Source organism: Notamacropus eugenii, chromosome 3 (assembly GCF_028372415.1).
Source record: "Notamacropus eugenii isolate mMacEug1 chromosome 3, mMacEug1.pri_v2, whole genome shotgun sequence".
NCBI lineage: Eukaryota > Metazoa > Chordata > Mammalia > Diprotodontia > Macropodidae > Notamacropus > Notamacropus eugenii.
The window spans coordinates 2,572,721-2,598,976 of NC_092874.1; the positions used below are offsets into that span (position 1 = coordinate 2,572,721).

Below are 26,256 nucleotides of genomic sequence, written 5' to 3' on the forward strand. Positions count from 1 at the left end.
AGCAGTTTTTGAATGCCTACTCTTTGTCAGGCATTGGATTTGGTGCTAGGGATACTACTGACATTTGTATATAAGTAAAGGAAGATGGATCTAGACGATGAGATTAGTTCTGGGCCCCTGTTTCCCCTGACATGCACCAATTGGTAGGCAACAAACCATTTTTTAAATAAAGGGTGTATTTAAAACCTTTTTGTTTTAATTTTTTATTTGATTTAGAAGACAGATATGACATGGCATTCATATGAGCAAGCCCCCTCTCCCCCCAAAAAATAACAAACAAGTAGATGAAGAAAGCCTACTGTTTAGATGTTAAAGTTGCATGAACAATTAAGAGTGGGATCATCAGTACTCATGTCTTGGGCTGAAACTGTGAACAGACAATGAGCTACCTCCAGAATCAGGCAGAAGGGAAGGAAGCTGAATTGCATTTGGGAGACTACCCAATGCAGCTCCTAATTCAATGAACCCCTGTTTCTCCCTGAAGTAAAGACTCCTATTTTTAACATCATGACGCTGTCTGACTGTGAGTCTGGGAATGCCAGTCTACAAGGAAAGAGAATGGGGTTCACCCAAAGGATAATGAGGAGAGTCATGTGGGTGTGAGTGGCCCATAAAAATATTACACCAAAGGATGTCATAGTGTGGATGAATGAAAGATGTCACCAGGAAATTGTCTAATTAGAAGAGTAGGTAAAGGGTCATGAGTAAGACTGAAAGATAGATGGTGGTCAGCCCACCGGTTTCATCCATTGTCAGAGTCTCTAAAAAAAAGTATGTTGGATAGAGACCCTATAGAGAACTAATAGAAGAACATGAATAAGACTAAGGTGCCTCCTCAGAAGGACCATTAACATTGATGAGATGACATTTATCTATCCAAGTGTTAAATGGAGATCCATTAGAATAGATGAATAAAGAGGGTACTATGCCATTGCTGTGTGGACATTTGAGCTTCTGAGACAGGGCAGGGCAAGTGTAGAATGCTAGTAAAATCAATTTGAGATGAAATACAACTTATCAAATAAAAATGTTTGAGGAGAGACTTAGCCAGCCTCTAGGAGGACCAGAGAGAAAACATTCACAGAAACTAATGTCTTGACCTAGTCAAAGATACCTACAGTTCATTGTGCTCCACCAGCTCATTTACATATGATTATTTTCAGGGTTTTTAAGGGTAAAACTGACAAAATATATACCAACTAACTGGGGTCTATGGGAGAATTGTACAAACACTCCTGGGGGCCAAACCTGAGAGACAGGCAGAAGTTTTTGGATTTCTCCTTCTAAGGTAGGGAAATGAAGCATGAAACATGGGGAGGTGCTGATCAGAAGCCTGATGACGATTTTGGATTGAGAAGTCAGGCATCAGAATCGCATTCATAATTGTGATACCTGGTATTTATGTTGTGCTCTGAAGTTTGCAAAGTGCTCTGTGTTAGTGAACTCACTGGATACCCACAACAACCTGGGAGATAGGTGCTTTATCATGTCCATTGGCAGATGAGAAAACTTAGAGGTTAAATGCTTTGCCCAGGGTCCCAAAGCTAGAAAGTGTCTGAGGCAGGATTTGAACTGAGGTTTTCCTAACTCCAGGTCCCATGCTCCATCCATTTCACCATCCAGCTGCCTAAAGCTCAGAAGAAAATAGGAAGACAGAACAACTACGTAAAGAGAGAAGCTTTTGGTGGAGACTATGTCTCAAAGAAGTAGAGAGGAGGAGAGTGAGAAGATAGAAGCAGAAGTAGACTAAAGTGGTTAAGAAAGGTACCTGAAGTCAGGAGCATTCTTAGCTACTATTCTCACTGGAGTAAAGCTCTATAAATTGCTGGAAGTTCACTGAAGGAAAATAAGACTTCATGTCACATTAAGGGCTATTTGGACTTTGCTCCTGTCTAGCACAACCTACAGTATTACATAGGGGAAAATCCTGGGTTTGATTGCACTGTCCATGGCTCCTCTTGCTGGTTTGGAAGGGAGAAGATCTGAGGATCTATGCAATCTTTCAACCAAAGAAGTAATTTGAATGAGCTTAACTTTGCTTTAGCACCCAAGTAAGGATGGCTGTGTGCTAAAAGAGCTTAACAGTACTTCAGTGGTCTAGGAGTAGCAGAGAAGAGGCTTTGATCAGCAGAAGAGCCATGAAGACCACACAGAGATTAGACAGCACATAACTGATGTAACCCAGAATGTGACTTGAGCCATGGGCACAAGGGACGAAGGACATTGAGACCTTCAGTCTAGGGTTGTGAGCTGGACCAGACAGATGAGTTTTCCTACTCATTTGACTTCTTGCTCTAAGTCTGTGCCCACTGTTGCCTGTTAAAGTTGCTCCCATTGATAGGAGAGCATGACTCAAGTTTAGGGGATAGGATTTTTTGATTTTGATATTTTGATTATTCCTGATTTTGCCTTCTATTAGGTAAATGTTGTTCTATTACTTCTAATTTAGTAAATGCTTCATGCCTAAAAATTGTTGTTGTCATCATGTCAGGATTTGTGTAAATGAGAAACACCCCAGTGGGAGCTTAGAATCTATAGTGGGGGGGTAGTGGATTTCTCCTTCTCTACCCTAGGATTAGGTTCAGGAACTTGATGTATGAATAGCAGTTTCATGGCTGCCCTTGTAGGAAATCACACTGAATTACCAAAGTGGGTACAAGTAAGGCAAGGAGCCTGCTCCTGCCCAGGAAAAGAGAAGGCCTGGAGAAAGTTTGGATCATTGCTGAGCTTGATGTACAAAAGCGTTATTCATACAACAATTTAATGTGCAAAGCTCTGCTTGGCTCAGTGGGCAGTTTCAAGGTGGACACTACGAGTCTACTTGTACTCAGGCAATTTACAATCTCTTTGGGGAAGTCAAGAAAGACACATTCAAAGTTAAAAGCAATCCAACACCTGCAATCAGAAGTAAGATAATCACTTGTTTTGTGATGTAAAGAGTTTCTTTGTTTACAGAGAAGCTGGACTAGGTTATCTCTGAGACATCTTGAATTCTGAGATTGATTCTAACATTTGGTGAAAAGGATTGAAAATAGAGTGAAGTTAACAGTGCTAAAGGCAAGATTCTACATTTGAACTGGAAGAAAACAGGGTCACAAGTACAAGATAGGGCAAAAAGGATTAGAACAACAGGGTGAAACAGATTTGGATTTTTAGGGGACAGAAAGATAAAGATGTGTCAAATATGATTTGCTATAAAGGAAAACATCTTCTTAGGCTGTGTTGAAATGACTAGTTTCCAAGAATAAAGAAATAATATGTCTGATGATCATTTTGTATCATTCCATCTTTACTACCTCACACTGTTCTTCATCCTCCCTATGACCTCCATTTCCTCTACCTCTCATTTCTTTTCTAAGTCATGATTCCAGCCCTGGCTATACTTTATTGCTTTCGCCATCACTCCTTTGTGAATCAGCTCAACTCTACACTCTCTTTTAGCTTTCCCTCACTCAAATTCAATTTATTTGCATGTCGTGGCATCACCTCCATGATGTCGTGGTCCTCTTCAAGAATGAAGGACCAAGGCTCTCCTCTAGTCTACGTGACTTTGCCTTCATGTCCTCATACCGAGTACACCTTACCAAGCTCACTCTCACTGGAATCCTACATGCAGTCTGTTGTCAAGTCCTATCAATTTTACTTCTGTAGTATCTCTTGTATAAGACCCCTTCTCTCTACCACACAACCACTACCCTGGTACAGGACCTTAACACCTCACAACTGGACTACTGTCATGGTCTTCTGTCTTTTCTTTCTGCCTCTTAAGTTAAGAAATCTCTTCTTAACTCTGTTCTATCCTCCTTTCTTCTACCAAAATTATCTTCTTATACCATTGGTGCAATCATGTTTCCTTCCCCCCACTCTCACTCAGCAAACTCCCCATTACATCTCAGATTAAATATAAAATCCTCCATTTGGCTCTAAACACATAAGAGAAGACTAGAGCCTCTGGAGTGAGGGCTTGCCAAGGGTTGCTCATTCACCTTTGATGTCTACCTCTCTTCCAACTCTCATCTGTGCCTCCAAGAAACCGTAGCCCATGTGGAGGCCACACCCCATAAAACTGTCTTAGCAGATGGGTCAAACCAGATTGAGGGTAACCAACAGGCCTCAGACCCATCAATGAGACAGTGAGATATCTGCCCCAAACATATGAAGTCTTCCTCTGGTGGGATGGCCAGATGAGAACAATTTATTCCAGTATCCATGAATATAGCTGAAGCAGATGCTTAGGTTATCCCCTATGACTGGAAGGCACTCCCTCTTTACCTCTACCTCTTAGAATCCAGAGCTTCCTTCCAAGCTCAGTGCATCTCTTGAAGGAAGCCTTTCTTGATTCCATTAGTGTCTAGTGATTTTGTTCTCCCCTGAAATGATCACATATAGACATCTATATGTACATGTAATGTCATCATCCTGGAATGTAAGTTCCTTGAGGGCAAATATTGGCTTTCGTTTTGTTGTAGTGCCTAAGATAATACTTTGCACCTACTCAAATATGCCATTAAGATCTCATCAGTTTGGAAGCTGCCTGCAGAAATACAGATTGTGGCCCATTTAGGCCCAACAATTTCAAGTGACTCTTGTCCATGTCCTGGCATAGCTTCATTGATACTTGTTGGATGGTATTGGGTTCATGGGCAAGGCTGAACTTTCAGCTCTTGCCTGGCATCAAAGTGTGGCTTTGGGGTTAGTTTCAGGCTTCCCAGGAACCAAAGGTGACCTTCACCTTTAGCTGAGCCTTGACCCAGCCTTGTCAGGAAGTACTTGGGCAGTCCCTGAGCCATGTGTGGCTCATAACATCCTTGCCCCATGATCTAAGGCAGATAAATGTGGAAGTGTTGGGCTCCTCTTATGAGCAAGTCTGCAGGAGGATTGGATGGAGGACAAGCAGTACCTTTGCTTCCTAGTCTCCAGTTCAGAAATTGTTTTGAGCTTTTCCTTGTAAATATTAAAATATGAGATCACATAATACTATGTAGTTAAGCAGGGATCTCAAAGTTCAGAGTTCTAAAATTCATCAATACCTGTTAATAACTGATAAAATGTTAATGTGTTCTGAAGAGTTTCTTTGGGTATTTATAATACTCTTTTGCCTGTTTCTTTATTTCCACCGTGGAGGAAAAAGTACCTTTAAATTTCTCCTTAAAACTCTTTTGCCCTTTTCCCCAAGATTGCAGGTCCACACTCATGATTAATATGAGAAAGGAATCTCTCTGAACCCGTCTCATATGTAAAGCAGACTTGAGTTCAGATTTTGATTAAAGTGGAGCTGCATGGCCTTGTAGTTCAGCTCTAATTTTATTTAACATTCTTTTCTGCCTCTGTGCTGAAAATAGCAAGGTGATATTAATAAACCAGGGCTTAGAGTAGGGCATTGCCAGAGAGAGAAGCTCTTGATGGTAGCTATTTACCTAACTAGAGTTTGATTGCAAAGTTAACAGGGCTCTGGGCGACTGGAATGGAGCTCAAGAATCTTCAAACTCCTCTTGGTTTTTCATCCAATTGAATTTGTCCCCTGAAAGTTTAATCTCTTGTGGCACAGAGCTGGCATGAGGCTCCCAAAGCTGCAATTCCCTCAAGTGAGAACTCTTTAATGCCATCATAGGCAAAGAGCTGAGAGAGTTGGGTTAAATGTCTTTCTCCAAATGCAAAACAGGGGCAAGAGTTAATAAGCTCTTTCAAGGAGTTCTATTTCTGTCCTCTTTTAACTCTTTCTAAAGTCACTCACAACTCAACCAGAAAAGAGGTTTTGAATTAGCTTCTTAGACTTTTTAAGAAGAACTTCAGTGTTGAGAGATGAAAACAACCCCCACTCCCTTCTGAGTGTTCCCATTCTAATGAGTCAAACCACATCATAGTGTTTTACATGGTGTCTGGAACAGCCAACCAAGATAGGTCTTTGCATGAGGCTACCTCAGGGTATTGATGGGTGAGCCCCAACATTGCACCACCCAGGCCTGTGGAACATGCCGGCCTGGCCCTATATGATATAGTGGAGGATAACAGACAATTTATCTGCTACTGAAATGCATCCCAGTACTGACTACCAGAGGGATAACATAGGAGGAGAGAAAATAACATTTGAATTGACTTTGTTTTTGGCAGAGTAGGAAGTATTTCAACCCCCCTTTATAGTTCCCCTAAAAACTTCATTACACATTTGGCAGTTAGGTTTCTATAGCTCTACTGGCTGGTTGTAAAATGCAGGATGCATAAATTTGGCCCTTAGTCATTACACCTGCTTTACAGCTTGTCAGGTGGTGCCCTGTTTGGCTCCTCTTACAGAGACTTTGCTCCGTGGTTCAGTGATTTGATGGCTGTCTCAGGGCTTGGGTCAGCGACACTGTCGTTGACATAACACAGACTAAAGGTTTCTCTGGAGCTCTTATGGAAACCCGTTGGTCATGGAGTTGGAGGACAGCATATGTTATAGATTGCCAGTCTGGTAGGGAACAAGATTGGGCCCTGTAGTAGCTGAATCCAATGCTTTGAATGAGTTCCCACTGCCTTAGAGTTTCAAAATCTGAAAATGATATTACTAGTGAAAAGGTATTAAGTTAGGTGAGTTATTGCCCTAATTATCTATCCATTTGCTGGCTGCCAGGAGCATCTAAAGGGATCATCTGTTGGGTAATTCCTGTTTCCTTTAGCACAATTGCCCCACGATGATAGTGAAGGGAATCCAGGAAAGAAATTATTTAAAACATCAGCCTTAGAAAGAAGCATGCAAAATGACAAAGACCACAAGTGCCAAATAGTAATGAGCTTATTTTCAATAATAGGAAAACAATTTGTACATAATGCAGATTAATTGTCTGTAAAATTATATCAACTCTTCTAAATAAGTTCTGTGTCATGAGGATACTGTACCGTGACAACATCAATAGTGATGGTGCCATTTTATTTTTCCAGGGGTCATAGAATATTAGATATCTTGCACCCTTCTCTTCCCCCACCCCTGGCCTTCCAATTGGGCTCCAACAAAGTACCAGCGCATTAGTTCGAGGTGGCTGACAGAGCAGCCTTAGTATGAGACAGGTCCTACTCATATTCCTATCAATCTGGGATGGGGGTAGAATGCATCACCAAAGGAACCTTGACATAAGGCAGCTTTGACCATCAGGCGTTCAAACTGGAAGGTCCCCAAAAGAGTTAGGTGGTCAGTTAATAACCAATAAGCATCTAAGAAGTATTCCCCACCCCCCATGTGTCAGGGAATTTATGAGGTTCTTGGAATACAAAAAAAGACAAAAACAATCCATAATATCAAGGAGCTCACAATCTAAAGCAGACAACACACAAACAAGTGCAAAAAGAATTCATATGCACACATGTGTGTGCATGTGTGTGCGTGTGTGCATACGTGTGTGTGTGTGTGTGTGTGTGTGTGTGTGTGTGTGTGTGTGTATTCTCGGAGGGAAGATATTAAGGAGGACCAGGAAAGGTTTCTTGTAAAAAGTGTGGGACTACTTGAAGGAAGCAAAGGAAGCTAGGAAACAGAGATGAGGAGGGAGGGCATTTAAAGCATGAGAGATAGCCAGAAGAAGTACTCAAAGCTCACTGCCTAAAGAATGCCATCATGAGGGTCCAGTTTGTTTAGTATGAAAGGATCCATTGTGGACCTCATCCAGGAGGGAACTGAATCCCCCAAAGATGCTTCATATTATCAACAGTTAAGGGCTTTTCCATCAGTTTCCAAAAGGCAGCATTATAAGGAGGTCCCAGTGTGTTCAGTTACTTATTCCTCCTCAGTGAATATAGATGATATTTGTGGGAACTATTGGTAATTACTTTATTCAGTTGGAGATGGGCAATGTGGGAGTATGAATTAAAGGAGAGGGGACTAAAATAGTTCCCCTTGAGCAGCCCCTCAGTGCTGACCAAGTTATAGTTGGTACTCCGTATGACTTTGTCAAATGTCAAATGGTAATTGTTCTTGATCAAGTCTAATAATTAGAAGCTAGAAATCTGTGGGAGATCTTTTGGGCCTCAGCCAACCAAGCTCAGGTAGGAGCTGATGTTAGATTTGTAGCCAGTTTAGATTCCCTGAAGCTTCCAACCAAGATGAGACAGATTTGCCATCACTAAATGTATGGAGTTTGCTTTGCCTCCCCTTCTCATCTTTCCATCCTCAGGTTGGATAGTGTTGGGTTTGCAGTTAGGAAGACCTGAATTCAAATTCCACCTCAGACCCTTACCAGCTTTGTGACTCCTGACAAATCAGTTCACTTCTCTCTTCCTCAGTTTCTTCATTACTATAAAATAGAGAAATAATAACCCTTCCCTCTAAGTAGGGTTTTTATGAGGAAACAATGAGATAATATTTGTCAATGTTTTGTAAACCTCAAACCCTATAGAAATGCTAGGACACTTCCAAGGTGACCTCTTCGAACTGGGGTTATCTGACATGGAAAGATGACTGCTCAGTGTACAAGGTGCTGGAAAGAGACACCCTGTGCCACACATTCTAGCTATGGCAGCCTCTTGTCTTTCTATGGCATCCTTACTTCTTTCTCTGATAATACAGGGTTTGGACTAGCTAATACTCTATCTTCTCATAGACCAGAGGCCAGCACAATGATAACAGAGCCTTGCATTCTCAACATCTCACTAGTGGAGTGGTATGACATGGAAGGGTCACTGGATAGAGTCAGATGTTGCCACTTTTCCAGCCATACTTCCTTACAGCTTCAGAAAATCAGAGCTAAGAAGGGACAGTAAGAGATGGCGTTCAGTTCTTCAATTCTGTCGCAATTGCCCATGGGGTTTTCTTGGCAAAGATACAGGAATGGTTTGTTATTTCCTTCTCCAGTGGATTAAGGCAAAGAGAGGTTGAGTAACTTTCCCAGGGTCCCACATTAAGTGTCTGAGGCTGGATTGGAACTCAGGCCCAGTGGCGTATCTACTGTGCCACCTAGCTGCTTCATAGTAAGAAATTTTCACTTAAAATAGATGTAGACAATATAAAGTACCTGGGAGTATGTATTGTAAGGTTCTGAATGTGTATCTACATGTCTGTATCTGGTTTTCTATGGCAAAATTGGCCATGGTCATATTTGCATTGCCTTCAAACAGACTTACTCTGAGCTTTTAAAAACACAATCCTCTGATGGAGTCCATTGCTTTCAATTTCCAAATCCTCATGTTGGTCCAGGCAAATGAACCTTCTAACACAAATCTCTAGCACCCATGCCTAAGAAAATATGCAAAACCCATCAGCAATTATTAGCCCATTTATGTTGTGAGAAAAGACTGTACCGAGAAGTTTGGCAAGGCACACTTGGTAGCCACTGACTTTGGCCTCTGCTTAGTGTTTTCATTGCTATGGGCAGAGGAGATTCCATGGGGATGAAAAGTTGTGGAGGTGGTGGACACCACCCACTGCCTGGGCCGTGAGCTCTATCGTCTTTTCTTCTAGGTTCCTCAGTTATAGGCCACACGTTTTATCTTTGTAGCCTCCTGCCCTAATGGTGTTTACTGACTATTGCACATGCCATTGACCTGCCTTTTGTCATTGCTTAGCTCTATTCAGTGCCTTTGCTGCTCCACAACTTGAAATGATTATCCATTCAAGTTTCCATATTTATTTAGTACCTACTATGTGTCAGGCCTTGTGCTAGGTGCTGAACACAAATGGCAAAAACAAGATAACCACTGCCCTCAAGGAGCTTCCACTGGGTGGGGGGTTTGTACATTGATTAACTTGTAAAATACAAATCAAATTGTTCAATTAGATTCTTCATGACCCTATTTGGATTTTTTTTTTGGCAAAGATATTGAAGGGGATCTTCCATTTCCTTTTCCAGCTCATTTTGCAGATGAGGAAACTGAGGCAAACAGGGTGAAGCAACTTGCCTAGGATCATACAGCTAGTAAGTGTCTGAGACCAGATTTAAAGTCAGGAAGATGAGTCTTCCTGATTCCAGGCCCAGCATTGTATCCACTGTGCCACATAGCTACCCGTGAATCAAATTAATACCAACTAGTTTGAATATGCAACTCTAATAATTGTGGAAGTCAAGAAGTGTATGTAGTAGGAAGTAGTCCTGGAGCTGAGTCTTGAAGGGAACTTGGGTTTTCTAGAAACTGAAGTGAGCATGGAGAGCATTTTAGGAATGGAGGTCAGACTATACAAAGGTGTTGAGGTGGAAGATGGAATTAGATTCATGGAGAAATCAAGAGGTCACTATGGCTTAAATGCAAAGTGTGAGAGAGGGAATAAAGGATCGTCACCCTGGAAGAACTGATGCTGCCAGATTGGGAAGGGCTTTTACTGCCTGAAAGAGGAGGATGTATTTTATCCTAGAAATGATAGGGAGTCATTGAAGTTTCCTATACCAGGATATTACATGGTCAGATATGTGTTTAAGAATATCAATTGCATACTATTAGTCTGTATCCCAAAGAGATCATAAAAAGGGAAAGGACCCAAATGTAAAAAATATTTACAGCAGCTCTTCTTGTGGCGGCCAAGAATTGGAAATCGAGGGGATGTCCATCAATTGGGGAATGGTTGAACAAGTTGTGGTAATGAATATAATGGAATACTGTTGTGCTATACAAAATGATGCACAGGGAGACCTCAGAAAAACCTGGAAAGACTTACATGAACTGATGCTGAGGGAAGTGAGCAGAAGCAGGAGAACATTGTACACAGCAACAGCAACATTGTGTGAAGATCAATTTTGATAGACTCAGCTCTTCTCAGCAATACAACGATCCAAGACAATTCCAAAAGAGTCATGAAGGAAAATGTTACTCATACCCAAAGAACTACGGAGTCTGAATGCAGATCGAAGTATACAACTTTCCCTTTTTGTTTGGTTTTCCTTTGTCATGTTTTTTCTCTTTCGTTCTGGTTCTTCTTTTATAACAAGACTAATGTGGAAACAAGATTAATATGATCATACATGTAAAACCTATATCAGATTTCTTTCTGTCTTGAGGAGGAGGAAGGAAAGGGAGAGAGAAAAAATTGGAACTCATATTCTCATAAAAGTGAATGTTGAAACCTATCTTTACATGTAATTGGGAAAAATAAAATACTAGTAAAGAGAAAAAAAGAATATTACTTGTAAAGGATTGTTTGTAAAGGGACAAGATTGAGTGCAGACAGTCCCATGAGGAGGTTTGTGCAGGAGTCCGAGTAGGAGACGAGGGACTGAACATGAGTGGTGGCTGTACAGCTAAAGGAGATGACTGGAATGGAGAAGATGGGGTTAAGTTGATATTAAAAGATTTGATACCAAGTAACTTAAGAAGTGGGAGAGTGAAGAATTAATCTAAGGTTGTGAAACCGGGTCTCTATAAGTTCTCTAGTCATAAGGAATTTTGAAATATGTCCTATTCTGCCCAGTCAATTCAAATGTTATTTTCTCTCCTCCTATGTTGTCACCCTGTTAGTCGCAAGTGGAATGTATTGACACAAGACAGGATCCCTTGACATCTTTATGCTTTCATCTTTCCTCAAAAATTAGTGGGGCATTTCACTAGCACATTTGCCTCTCAGTTATATTTTCTTCCTTTGGTCAGAGGCAGAAAGTATTTCCCAACACACAGTGCTTCTCCATTTGGTGCTGGCAAAGGCTGTAGAGTAAGGGAGAGAAGAATAGAATAAGCTATACCTAACTCCTACACTCCTGACTTCAGGATAGTTTGCTTAACATTCCATGGCCTGTGTGCCAAGTATAGCATGGGTGCTGTTCAAAGTCCTGATATGATGGTGGTGAAAGGAGTCGAAATAACAAAGTTTAAAGGAAACCTGATTCTCATAGGTTCTGAAGCGACTGATGTCTGCAACATTAGCTGTGCAGTTCTGTAATCATTTGTTGTTGTTGTTGTTATTTGGGTCTATCTATGTTGCTCAGGCTGGCAATGCAGTGGGCACTCATGGGCTCAATCCTATGACTGTCCCAGAAGCTTGGCCATGTTCCATATTTTACCTCTCCATAAGCAGACTAGTGGCCCACTGCTCCTAAGGTCTGGCTTAATGCAGGCACTAGATTGACTCGTGACTATCACAGCTCAGAACTCCTTAGCTCAATAGATCCATCAACCTTAGCATCCTTTGTAGCAGGGATTACAGATGTTTGCTACCATAACCAGCCAGAAGTATGTTTTTTAAAATTAAAATCTAATTATCTTTTGTTCTCTCACCTCTTACATTTCTCAGTGCCTCATCCCCCACTCTTTCCCAGAAAATAAAACATAATTCAACTTTTTTGAAGTAAAAACAAAATAAAACTTGATCAAACTAAACAATGTAGTATGTATCTGATGTCAAAGGTTATGCCTACACCCATGGTTCGATCTCTACAGATAAACTAAGGGGATATTTTCTCATAATCCTTAGTTAATATTAAATTTTGTTTATGAGGGAAGTGAGCATGGCTTTCTAGTATTCAATTCAATTCAATTCAATTTCTAGGATTTAATTTAAATTAATTTATTCTTCTTTCCATTTGCATGATTGTAATCTTTGTGTATATTAGTTTCTTGTTATATTCCTTCCCCTTGCATCTAGGTCAAAAAATAATCCAGATAAGGCCTAATTGATGCCAATCCTTTGATTCTGGCCCTGGATTAGTATGTCATGAGAAATTTGTGTATTATAAAATGTGATGAACACCTCTACCAAAAAATTAAAAGGATACAATTCCTGATTAAATTCAAATCAAGCCACTCTTTCCCTCTGCATTTGGATTCAACATGGTCATCCATAATATTTGGTCAGAAAAATAATATTCTGCCTAGAAATACGAAGTCTGTGAAAACCTCCAGCAGTGTGCTGGGGGGTGGGTTGGGTTTTTAATGCCTCAGGCAGAGAGAATGACCCCCAGCTTCTCCACCTCCCTTAAAGAACCAGTTCTACTTCCATTACACGTATGACCTCAGGAAATAAATCTGGTACCTTCCCAATTCTTTTCCCAAGTAGCTGTCCCGATTGCCAGCTCTGCCAAAAGTGTGCTGTGTGCCTGAGTGCCTGGAGCCATCCTGAACTGTCTACATCTGCCTTTTGTCCTCTGTCATTTTGCTGAGTGTGGTGTAAAGCCTCAGACATGTTGTAGTTTGTATTTTTCATTACTGGTGATTATAGAGGACTCTTTTGTATGGTTGTTGCACATTTAGAATTTTTCTTTTCATAAATGTTTACTCCAGGCTGGTTTTAATGTTTATTTTTTCCCTAAGTAACCCATTAGACTCTGTATAGAGCCTCTATGTTGGGGAACAACCCCACCCTCATGCATGCAATAATTGCCAATCTAAAATTATCATGCTGTTTGGCCTCCCCCATTTCAGAGCAGGTCTTGGATCTTACCCCAGGGACTTCTCTGCCAAGCTGAGATTCTTTCTTTTCCTTGAAGATTCCCAATGGAATCAGAGGCAAAGTAAGTTGCCTATGGAGGTGCCAAAAGCCTTCTTTCATTTGATTTACAAATATTACCACTATAATAACATTGTTCAGGCAAGGTAAAATGAGAAAATGCATAATGCAAGAATGAAGAAGCTTTAGTCTTTAGGTGGGAACTAGTCTCTTAAAATGTTATTTTAATGTGTTGCTCGTTATTGGACATAGATGCCCAAGGGTTTTCACACAAGATATTCCTTATACATTTTAAAAGGAAATAACATAAAATATTAACTTTTTTAGTGACTTTCTTTTCTTTTGTATTAATGGCATTTCATACATTTATTAATATAAGAATCACCCTTTTGTAAAGCAGAAAATGTGAGTAACCTGTAATTTTATTTGGGGAGAATGAACCAAGTGATGAGGATGGGGCATTGGGAATAATGCTTCTCGTCAATATTCATGTGCAAGTGAGTCAAAAGTGATGTGTGTTTGTGCTTACAAAATGAGCAACTGGGAGGGAGGGTTATTTTCTCAACATGAAAGAAAGCTTGATTTCTCCATAGTAAAAATATATTTTTTTCATGGCTGTCACAATCCATAATTTTTCAAATGTGAAGAACCATGAAGAGCTGTGAAATAGTTTTCTTAAGAGTAGCTACAATAAAAAGAATTGAAGAGGTTAATGATTCCAGGGTACCATGTTTGAGGGGGATTTGATAACTCATATAATTTTAGAAGAATTTCCTTTTTAGGTATGAGTGAGTTGAAATATATGCCTCTAGGTCCCTTCCAAATCAGATATTCTGTGACTGAGTTTGTGATTCTGGAATCATTCAACAGCACAAAGCTTGAGCAGCTACTGCAAGCCTTGGGTTAGAGAGGCTTTGTGCATGGGGTTGGGGGCACACTTAGTGAACAAGTTATATGACATTTGTAGCCCTTTGAGGGAGGATGTTTTAATCTAATGGAGTCATGGAGCAGTGACAATATGATTGTCCTTGTTGGGCAATCATGCTGGCTTTCTAGACAAGTTAGCATGATCCTCAATTCATTCCATGGCCACAAGTGCTTTATGTTCATGCTACAGAAAGAAATGACAACCCTTCTCTCCTATCATTCTTTGTTGCCTCATTAGGGTATGGAGTTGATTCTGGTCTCTCAAAGGTTCCGCTAGCAAAGCTAGTGTTTTCTCAAGCTGAAAAGTTTCCTAGAGTTATACAACAATGGGTAGTTTGTCTTCTGAAGAGCAGCCCGGCTAAGTTTGGAAAGGCTCAGGACCCAGTGTATTTTTTAAAAACTACAATCACTCTGGAATACATGTTGCAAAGGGGGCCAAGAGGGTAGTCATGATCTGTGTCCATGACACATACTGACAGTGCTGGAATAACAGATGTTTTAAAGTAGGAATGGGTATCCCAATAAGTTCTTGTTTAGAATAGTTAGACCTTTAGAATAGTTAAGACCCAAACCTCCTTCCACAAGCAACTCTGTGTTTTAGATTTTCTTTCTGGTCTCCAAAACAAGTCAAATGAGAATCTTCTAGCAGAGCAACTGGGGCAGATGTTGTGTAGTATTTCTTATGCTCATGGAAGATTGTACTTAATAGGTATAAATACAAATTTGAACACCTTTGTCACTTACTATTACATTGTAAGCTCCCCATAGGCAGGAACTGCATCTCATTTCACCCTTGCATTTATTAAAGACCTCCTCAGCACAAGCACAGTACCTTCCAAGCTTCCAGCATTTTCATAGACTGTGTCCCTAACTGACCACATGATGATGTCCCACCCTTCTGTCCTGTCTCTGCTTACCCAAATGGCTTATTGCAATGGTAATTTTCTAGGGTGAGGTTATAGACAATATCCAGAAGTGACAAATTTTGGTTTTTCAAAATTCTAAGTCATTTCCTGTGGCTGCTCAAAATGACTAAAGCAAAGTAAGTCATTACTGTTGGTGAGAGTAAGGCACCCATCTTGTGTGAGAGAGAAATCTGGATTATAGAAGGGAATCTCGAGCTGTGTTTGATGGATCAAGGAAACTAGGCCAATGCCATGGAAGTGGGGAAGAGCTCAGACTTGGGGTCTTACAATACCTCTTCCTCAGACATGCTGCCTCTGCTTATGGGAGCAAAGTCTGCAGACGCTTAAGAATGGGGGATGGAAGGCAGATGGAATGGTGGATGGAAAGGCCATTGACCAGAAAGATGATCCCTACGTGCAGTAATGGACTAGCTGAAAGGGTAGAGGACATAATGCATTGCAACGGGGTCTTTTTATAGATAATTACTGTTCTGCCTGACTCTTTACAAAATATGTTCCCACTGAATGACCCTCCCCCATCCCAACAGCCATGGAGAAAAAAGTCTCTATCTTCTTGATGACCCTTGGATTCCATTTCCTTCTTTATTTTTTGTCTGTCTATTATTCATCAAACAACCAAGGGACAGTTCAGTTTCCCACCTTCTATGTGGATGGTATTTAGGGAGATACCAAATGCCTGCTCTCTACCCTACAACCTCAAAGACCGTATGGTTTTCTGGGGGAGGAGAAACTACCTAGAAAAGAACCAGGAATATCTACAATGTTTAGGACTTCATCTCTAAGCAGTGCACCATCCCTAGAGACAATGTAGGCTGGCCCAAATGCAACTTGAGCCCATATTCGTGCTTGTGTCAGCCTTGTTCTTTGTGTCTTTGCTATTCACCCAGAGTGAGATTTCTTATCCTTACACATCATGCTATTTACATATCTATCTGCTCTCAAGTATTCATGCTTTTGAATCAAGAAATATATCATTTCCAAAGCAACACTATAATTATCTGTAATGAGTAGTAACAGAGCTACAGTAAAAAAAAATAATGGTTGGAAGAAATTAATAGGCAGCCTTTTTATCTTTAAAAGAGGTAAAAATATACACCTCACACAGAGCAATCCATCAATCAACAGGCATTTCTCAAGTATCTGCTGTAAGCCAGGCATTGAGGATACAAAGACAGCCAGTCAATAAGCATTTATTAAGCACCTACTATGTGCCAGGCCCTGTGTAAAAGGTTGAAGATCTAAAAAGAAACACAAGACAGTCCCTGCCCTCAAGAAACTCACATTCTAATGGCAAGGGGGAGGAAATCAATGACAAATAACCAAGCTATACAAAGGAAAAATAGAAAATGTTTATGAGGACAGCATGACAATTGAGAACAGTTGGTAAAGACTTCTTGTAAAAGATGGGATTCTAGCTGAAACATAAAGAGGCTATGGAGACCAGTAGCTGGAGTTGAGGAGGGAGAGAATTCCAGGCATGGTGGACAGTCAGAGAACATGTGCGGAGACAAGAGATTGAGTGTCTTGTTCATGGAACAACCAGGAGGCCAGGAGCACTGAATCAGAGTACATGAAGGAGTAAGACATAAGAAGATTAGAAGGACTGGACAGGGCTAGGTTATGAATTACTTTGGATTTTGCATTTGACCCTGTAGGTGATGGGAAGCCACTGGTGTTTATTGAGTAGAGGAGTGACCAAGTTGGACCTGTGCTTTAGGGAAATCATTTCGTTGGTTGAATGGAGGATGGAGTGAGATGAGGAGAGATGAGGCAGGCAACCCCCAGCAAGCTATTGCAGTAGTCGAAGTGTGAGGTGTTGAGGGCCTACACCAGGGATGTGGCAGTGTCAGAGGAGAAAGTGTATTCAAGATATGTTGCAAAGTTAAAATTTGCAGGCCTTGGCAACAGACTGGATGTGGAAAGCAGTGAGAGATAGTTAAGAGTCCAGTGTGGCTTCTAAGTTATGAACTTGATGGATGCAAAGGATTGTTTTACCCCCTAGAGTAATAAGGAAGGTGGAGGGTAGGTTTAGAGGAAAAGATCATGAGTTTAGTTTTGGCTGTGCTGACTGTGGGATATCTACTGGACACCCAATTTGACATATCTGCAAGGCAGTTGGAGATACAAGATTGGAGGGCAGCAGAGATCTCCAAGGTAGATTTGAGAATCATCAGCTTAAAAATGATAATTAAGTCCATGGAAGGGGGAGATTGATTGCCAAGTGAAGTAGTTTAGAGGGAGAAGAGAAGAGGACCCAGGAAAATGCTCTGGAGGACACCTGTGATTAGAGAGGACGATGTGGAAGAGGATTCAGCAAAGGAGACAGAGGAGTGTCCAGACAGGTAGGAGTAGAACCAGGAGAGAGTAGTATCCTGAAACTCTTGAAAAGAGAGAGTATTATTGTAATGAACACCCCTTTGAAGATTCATACCACATCTGAATATCCAGCCCAACATCAGCATAAGCTCACATGAATTTAGTCGTTGGATGGTCAATTGTGTTACATTGTCAGACTGTAAATCATAGCCATGTCAAAGGAGAGACATTGGGACACTTTCCTCAGAGCTTGTGTGCATGAAGTGGTGGCCTCTTGTTTATGAATATCTTGGAGCCATACCCTCAGTCTTTGCCATTCCCTTCACCTCATGTCTTGAAGCTTATTTCTTCATATAGTGGGGAAGGTAATCATCTCTATTGCCATACTCCTCAGTAGATGGTGAGCTTCTGGAGGTCAGAGGCTCTCTCACACTTTTCTTTGTATCTTTGGGCCTTAACACTTTGCCTGGCACATAGTAATCACTTAAAAAATGTCACTTGACCAACTGACTGATTGACAAGGGTGTTACAGAGAAAGAACACCTTGTGAAATGAAACCTGTCAGCACCACCACCATAGCATTAAGGAAGCAGGCATTAGAAAGATGAGGTAGTCCCAGAATTGCCCATACCCAACTTTTGGTGCCATTGGAGGCTGGGGACCTCAAGCCAAACTGCCTGCTTCCCAGCTTAACCTCGAGGCAGTCATGACCACAATTCAAACTCTTTCTTATTCCCCTTGACTTCCAAGAAGGGAGTTGGTTCTGGAGCATCAGAGCTTGACTTAGGGATTTGTTAGGACAGTGTGTAATGACAGGGATGAAGTCTGCATTCAGTAGCTGGGAGTGACAGGAAAGCTTTAAAACAAAGAGACAAAATTTATAATGGAGTAGAAATGGTAAGAAAGAGTGAGTTCAAGGAAAGGATTACCTTTGTGTAGCTACCTTTCCTTTTATAGCTGCCTTGATAGCTACCTTTCCTTCCCTTTTATATAATTTCATTTAATAATATCTTCCTCTCTGTCCCCTATTCAGCAAAACTTTTTCTGTAAGGAAAAAAAAATATGAAGAAAAAAAAAAACAAAGAGAAAGAAAAAAAGCAGCTCAGCAAAACTAACCAATGTATTAATTGAGTCTGATAACATGCAATTTTCCACACCCATAATCACCCACCTCTACAAGGAATGTATTTTCTCATTTCTTATTCAATCAGTATAGTTATACAGTGTTTTCTCCCTCCCCTCCCCCTCCCTTCCCCTCCCCCTCCCTTCCCCTCCCTTCCCCCTCATTTCCCCTTCCCCTCCCCCCTCATTTCCCCCTCCCCTCCCCTCTCCTCCCCTTCATTCTCCTCCCCTCTCCTCCCCTCCCCTCTCCTTCCCTCCCCTCCCCCTCATTTCCCCCTCCCCTCCCCTTTCCTCCCCTTCATTCCCCTCCCCTCTCCTCCCCTTCACTCTCCTCCCCTCTCCTTCCCTTTCCTCTCCTCCCCTCCCCTCCCCTTCCCTCCCCTCTCCCTTACTTCCCCCTTCCCTCCCCTCTCCCTCACTTCCCCCTTCCCTCCCTTCTCCCTCATTTCCCCCTCCCCTCCCCTCTCCTCCCCTTCATTCCCCTTCCCTCTCCTCCCCTTCACTCCCCTCCGCTCTCCTTCCCTTTCCTCTCCTCCCCTCCCCTCCCCTTCCCTCCCCTCTCCCTCACTTCCCCCTTCCCTTCCTACAATACTATTGTTATACATATTGTCTTCCTGGTTCTCTCTTCTCAGTTTGCATCAGTTCATATTGTTCATGTAAGTCTTCCCAAGCTTCTTTGGATACTTCATATTCATTTTTTATTACATTACATTCTCTTTATTTACCAAGATTTATCAGTCCTGTGACTGATAGATCTGCTTTATTTCTAGTCCTTTGCTATGTATGGCACAAAGTACTTTCACGACTGTTTTGGGGTTGAAAGGACCTTTCTTTCTGTCTTTGACATCCTTGGCACACCTGTTCAGCACTGGAAAGAGGAGGGATTTCTCATTTGGCATTTACCCTCTGCCGAACTCTGAGTCTGGGTCAGGTTTGTGCTCATGGCTTGTTCTTGGACTAGAACAGAGATCACCAGAGGGCAGGATTTTAGATTCACATTATTCCCCACATATGGTGCCATATATAGTCAGGTCTATATACATATTTTTTCACTAAGAGAAAAAACTAGGATCTTATTACAAAGTCATCTTGCTTTGTCCATGTAGTAGGTAGTCAGAGACAAGTAAGAGCAGCCATCCTCCTTCCGTTCCATAGTTGGCTTTTAATCATTTTTAATCTCAAGTAGAGCTAAAGGGAGCCTTGAATCTTTTTTTTCCCTCACAGAACAAATGGAGAAGGTCTTATTGATTGGGTCCAAGCAGTTTGTGTCCTTCTGTTTCAAGCATCTGGGTTGGTTCTGGTGCTGAGTATGAAAGCTCCTAAGCTTCTGCCTTTGTGAACTGGGAACTCCATCTGTTCCTCCTAGGTGGCAGTACACGTGTAGGAATCAGTCTCATGCTTTCATCCTGGCTTCTTTCTCCACTGTCTTTCCCCCCTTGTTCTTAATGGCATCACAATGCAATATCTATGAGAAGGGAGAAATAGTTTTGCTTGGATGCTGATGGGATGCATGCTTATGGTATGACTCTTTGACTGTTGAATTTTCAGTCTATGGTAATGGAGGCCCCACTCATGTATATCTTGGCTTTAAACATACTCTTTGCATGCAGAGATAAGAATGTCATCTTTCTTTTTTTTTCCCCATTAGGTCACATGTGCCAATTTAACAAATGGAGGGAAGTCAGAGCTTCTAAAATCCGGAGGCACCAAATCCACCTTAAAGCACATCTGGACAGAAAGCAGCAAAGACTTGTCCATCAGCCGCCTTCTCTCACAGACTTTTCGTGGCAAAGACAACGGTACAGACTTGGACCTGCGCTATGACACCCCAGAACCTTATTCGGAACAAGATCTCTGGGACTGGCTGAGGAACTCCACGGAGCTTCAGGAGCCTCGGCCCAGAGCCAAGCGACGACCCATTGTTAAGACGGGGAAGTTTAAGAAAATGTTTGGCTGGGGTGATTTTCATTCCAACATCAAAACTGTGAAGCTCAACCTGTTGATAACTGGGAAAATCGTTGACCATGGTAACGGGACCTTCAGCGTGTACTTCCGGCACAATTCCACCGGGCAAGGTAATGTCTCAGTGAGCTTGGTGCCCCCAACCAAGATTGTGGAATTCGACTTGGCCCAGCAGACGGTGATTGATGCCAAAGATTCCAAGTCCTTTAACTGCCGGATCGAGTATGAAAAGGTTGACAAGGCGACCAAGAACACGCTCTGTAACTATGACCCTTCCAAAACCTGTTACCAGGAGCAGACACAGAGCCATGTGTCCTGGCTGTGCTCTAAGCCCTTTAAGGTCATCTGTATTTACATTTCCTTTTATAGTACCGATTACAAACTAGTACAGAAGGTGTGTCCTGATTACAATTATCACAGTGACACACCCTACTTCCCTTCGGGTTGAGGAGGAGCCAGTGTGGGTAAGACTGAAGCCTGAGGAATAAAAGAGGTCATATGACAGGGCTGTTACTACAAAGGAGAAGGTCCCATCTGGGGCCTGGATTGTGTCTACAATGCTGCTGTTGTCCACGGGCTGCCAAGATCCCAGGGGGGACAATCTGGTGTCATTTCTGCCCATCGGCTCCATCTCTCAGTGTAGTTGTGAATCACTGCAGGTTTTACATAAAATCACCCAAGGAAAAACATACATACACACAGACATACATGTACATGTACACACATATTTTGGCTTGCATCTATTAGGACCCCTGTTTAGAGGTCTTTTAATTCTCTGGGTCATAAAGTTTTAGATAACCAGTCAAGGCAGAAGGGAATAGCTAGACAGAATTGGGCTCTGACAGGCACTGACGTGGAGATATCCTTCCAAGTCTTGAATACATGTAAATCCATCCTTCCCTCTCACACGTGCTCCTGCTTCAGATAGCTGCACTGGTAACCAATATCGTAGGCCTAACTGCTTGTGACAATGGAACGCGTGTTTCTAGAGCTCAGTATTCCTTCCCAAATGAACCCACCCACCCAGCATCCTGTAGGCACATTTGAGGTGGCCCTAGGAGGCCTGCTCTGTATAAAGATAAGTAAACCTTTGGAATTTACATGTGGGCACGTCTTGAGATTTCAGCTTTTGCCCTGGGTCACTGGCATTGGCAGAGTTACGCTTAGAAACTCCCCAGTCACTAGATCTCAAGGGGACATGCCCAAGAGACAGACGACATGTAAGTTGTAAGTGGCTGTCTTATCTTTACCCCACACATTGTAACAAACTCAATATCCTAGTCTTCATTTGTATGAATGGTTTGTATTGTACATAGTTTATCCCGTGTTATTTCAGCAGCTTATTAATATTAACTTGTACTTGTCTCTCTGCTTGTTATTGGTTATAAAAGAAAAAGGGAACGAGGAGGAGTCAGAGTCCATCTTAGCAATGTAGCTGTAAATCCACGAGCAAGACAGAACTCTGTACCCAGCACTTACTCAGCTAACGTATTGTTGGAAGCGATACATATACACAGCATTACGGTCTGTCTGTAGTTAGAGTTTTATTTCTGGACGAAGATGAAATGTACATAGAAATAAAATACTTAAAGTTCAGTTTCACTATGTCCTGTGTCAGCGGTGATTTCAAAGGCTTCCGGGAGAAACTGGAATTGGACGTTATAGCTTCTCACCTCCTGGCTCTGCTTGTGTCTGGAGCTGCAGGAATGACTGCTGATCACTTGCATGGGACATCTCAGGACGGCCAGGGTGAATCCCATCTGGGCCACCATGAGGGTGGGGGCTGCCGAGCACCCTCTGAGGTTGGGCCCTGGAAGGTCACGGTCTCTAGGTACCCTCTACATTGACAATCAGTCAAGTTTCTAATGCAATGGAAGGCTGTTCTCTGTCTGTATTGGGGGGTGAGTGGATAGGTGGGAGATTTTTTGTTATTTACTCTTCCTTCCCAAATTGGTTTGGGGGACAGCAGGAAGATACCAAAGCTTGGGGTTGGTCCTGCTGCAATGACTTAGCACAACCCAGAAAAAGTGGGGCAGCGGTGTTGGTGGAAAACTTAGCAACTGGATTTAATTTCTCTCAGATGGGACTGATGCCTATAAAATACTGAGTACTGCCATTCGATGTGGCATTTTTCTGTGGCACACAGCAGATCCCAACAAATAAACAGAAGTAGAAAACAGAGGAAACTTCACTTTTGAAAACTGTGGTTTGGGGGGAGGGAAAGAGAAAAACTCCAGACTCATACATGAAAGTTATCTGAAGGGCCTCAAATCCAATATATACTTGGCCACCCCTCTACAATATTCCATCTACAGTACCCCCTTCTATAATACTCCCAACAAGTGACCACTCAGCTTTGCTTGATGACCTCCAATGATATAGAACCTATTTCCTCATGGGGTAGCCATTCTGCTTTTGGGCAATTGAGCAGTCCCAGAAAAGGTCCCTCTCCATCTTTAACATAGAACTTGAAATTAAAAAAAAACTCCCAAATAAAAAAAGGCACCTTTGTTTTCTATGGCAAATCTTTCAGTGCAACTCCAAAGGTGGCCTACCTATTCAATGACCACATATGGACATTCACCAATGGACATTTACAACAACTTTTGATAGTAATGGAGTAATTTGATATAGACATTGGCAGAGTCAGTTCCTAAAGAATTGTTACTGGATGGTCATAAACAAGGGCAAAACTCAGTTTCCAGCTACACCCGAAACAGGAGCCACAGAGAAATGAAGTGTAGCACCTAGGGTCTCTTACAATGACCAGAGAGATTACCTCAATACAGATGTATGCTCTAACTTCAGGCAGTCATTGGAGAGAGCAAATGAGGAGAGAGAAAATCCATTTCATTTTTAAGGTTGCCCACACTATGAACTTTATTTTACATTCTGTGGTCTTCTCTGAATTTTAACTTTGAACTCTTCAGTCCTTGGGTGTATTTGTTGCTTCAAAAGTAGAGTTTTTGTTGAGACTCTTCCCTGTTTCTTCTCCATAAGCTGACTGAAAAACCTTAATTAGTTGGCACACAACTTATTCATATTTGTTTCTGAGTTCTTCATTTAAGAGAAGGAAGTAAGGACCAAGAAAGTGAATGAACATCAGGAGCTTAATTAAGCAAAGAGATAAATAAAGGAAATGACCGATAGGCTTAAATTTACACTCTCTCTTCTCCCTTCTCTTTCCCCCACCTGCCATTCTTCCCTTCAATCTCCTGCACTTCCAGGGGCTTTAGCTACAACTCAATGAACTTATGGTGGTTATTTTGGTGGCCTCTGAAAAATCATAAGACCTCAGTGCCCCAAGAAGGACTTCAGTGACACCCTGGGTTCTCTGTTTTCTAAGTTAGGACATGGACTTTTAGGAAACAGACACACAAGCATTAGAAAGGATCAAATGGGGAATAAAGGCTTTCTGTTTGAAAGGGTGTGTCACCTTTTTGGACCAGTTTGAACCTCCATCCTTTGCACACTTGGTTTAATGAAGATTTTTCTCACACTAGTACATGAAGGTTTTACTTGGGGAGAGGCTAGTGCTCTGCATTCTCAGACTGAAGACTTTTCCACACACCACTGATGTTTGATATTCCCAGGTTCTAACCTGGCTACTTAGAATTATTTATTTTTCAAATATTTCAGTCTTGGCCTACTCTTTGTGATTCTTTTTGGGGTTTTTATGACAAAGATACTAGAGTGGTTCACTATTCCTTTCTCTATCTCATTTTACAGATGAAGAAACTGAGGGAAACTGGGTGAAGTGACTTGCCCAGGGTCACATAGCTAGGAAGTGTCTGAGGCTGAATTTGAACTGAGGTGCTCCTCAGACCAGACCCTACCCTTTATCCCCTGTACCACCTAGTGCATAAAATAATAATAAACATTATAAGACAATAAATCATAAGATAAGATCCTAATCATATGCCTAACAAGAGGAAGCCCCTGCCTTCCACAGGAAGGTGCATAAGGCTCATTGGAATGGGGAGCTACTTTCTATTCTCATTGTCTTCTAAAGCATCAGTTGCTGCAATCCCATCATTGTCCAGAGCAATAATGCCTTCCATCCAGTGCCCTGGGAGCTGAATCAGTGCAGCATTGCTAGCTCCATTTTGCAGAGAATGAAGCCCCAGTGCAGGGAGGCCATTGACTTGCTCAAGGCTACATAAGTAGTAAATGACAGAAAAGGGACCCAGGCCCTGAATCTGGCCCATGAGAGGCACGGCAAAGCTTTGTTGAATGAAATCAAAAGGGAAGGCTCCAGATTCTAGCCCTGGGCTCTGCCTTCTTACTGATTCTTGCTCATTGACAATGGAAGGGCTGGCTTCTCTTGGGAAAAATACTCCCAGGTAAGTGACTAGCTTTTTGAGTTTGATGTTGACCATGGAAAAGGATTCCTGGTATATTGGATTTGGAGTCAGAAGATTAGGGCTCAAACCCTAGTTATGTTCCTGGGTGACTTTGAGCAGATTGCGCCTCCAGCTTGAGTCTCCTTTTTCCTTATCTATAAAATTAGAGATTTAGGCAAAATCATTCCCAAGATCTTTCAGCTCCAAAGCTCACAGTCCTACGTGGCAGCCTCATGTTCTTGGGGTGACAGGAGCCATCCTCTTGAATCCCTGGACATTGACTTTTTTCTAAAATTATATTTGTCCATTCTTAGAAAATATAGTGTTTTCTTAGGGAGAAAAAAGAAATCCTCACCATATTTTGGTGCAAAAGGGACTAAAATTGTATCAGAAAAAGGAAAAAATATAAGTACTTTCCTTTTTATTTTTTCCCCATTCCCTCATACTTCTTTCCATTTAAAAGGAGAGGAAATCTATGCCAACTGCTCTTTAGAAAAATCGGTTTGCCCTTGAGGACCACCATAAATGCCAGGTGTGTGCCTGGCACACATTTCAGGCCCAGGGTGGGGCTCTCCATTGTGCTGGAATTGTGCTGATCTCACAGGCTCAATAACAGAATCAGCAAGGATTGTATTTAGCTCATCTTGTGTGGAGGGGGCCTAGCCCAAGTCTAGGAATCATCCCCAATCAGGCTGGAGAGTCATGTGGGGAGCAGCCTTGTGGGCATTCCTATCCCAGGACACTTGCTGGGGCTTGGTACAGATAAGGAAGAGACCATGTTGTCATTCATACCTTCACTGAGACTCTCTTCTAACCTCCTGGGAGCCCTTCTCAGAGTTGAGGAAGGGGGTGATCACAAAAGTGGAGAATGGTTACTTAAAATCCCAATCTACATTTCTCAAATGACTAGCTGGTATTGACTTACTCAGGTACTTGCTCTATTATTTCAGGACAAAGTTAGCTCCAGCACTGCCTATTCTGGTCATTAGTACAATGCCTAGCCCAGAGTAGGTGCCTAGAAAATGCTTGTGTGAAAAGTGCTTACCTGGCCTGAGTCCCACCTCTAGGACAAGCTATGTGATCTTTGGTCAGTTGTATAAATTTTCTGGGACTGTTTCTTCATTTATGAAATGGGTACATAAGCCCTCACAGGGCTTTTTTGTGAATACTTTTTAGAACTGAAAGTTGGATGCAAATCTTAGCTTTCATTAAGGTAGAAGGATAGCTTTCTCACAGAAGAGGGAGCTGCACGCTCTGAAGAGGAAGCAGCTTCTTCAAGCCATCAGTAAGTATTTAAATGCTTCCTATGTGCCAGATGCTGGGGATCCAA

General features: G+C 41.9%; 1 protein-coding gene across 2 annotated transcripts in view; it reads left to right on the forward strand.

Moving 5' to 3' along the window:
* Nucleotides 1-22,179, forward strand: part of NXPH1 (neurexophilin 1) — a 234,040-nt gene extending 211,861 nt beyond the window's left edge. For both annotated transcript variants that reach the window (XM_072650788.1, XM_072650787.1), the window contains exon 3: nucleotides 20,270-22,179. In XM_072650788.1, the coding sequence (XP_072506889.1) occupies nucleotides 20,270-21,031 (762 nt within the window). In that variant the 3' untranslated portion in view covers nucleotides 21,032-22,179. The remainder of the gene's footprint in view (nucleotides 1-20,269) is intronic.
* Nucleotides 22,180-26,256: the final 4,077 nt, after the last annotated feature.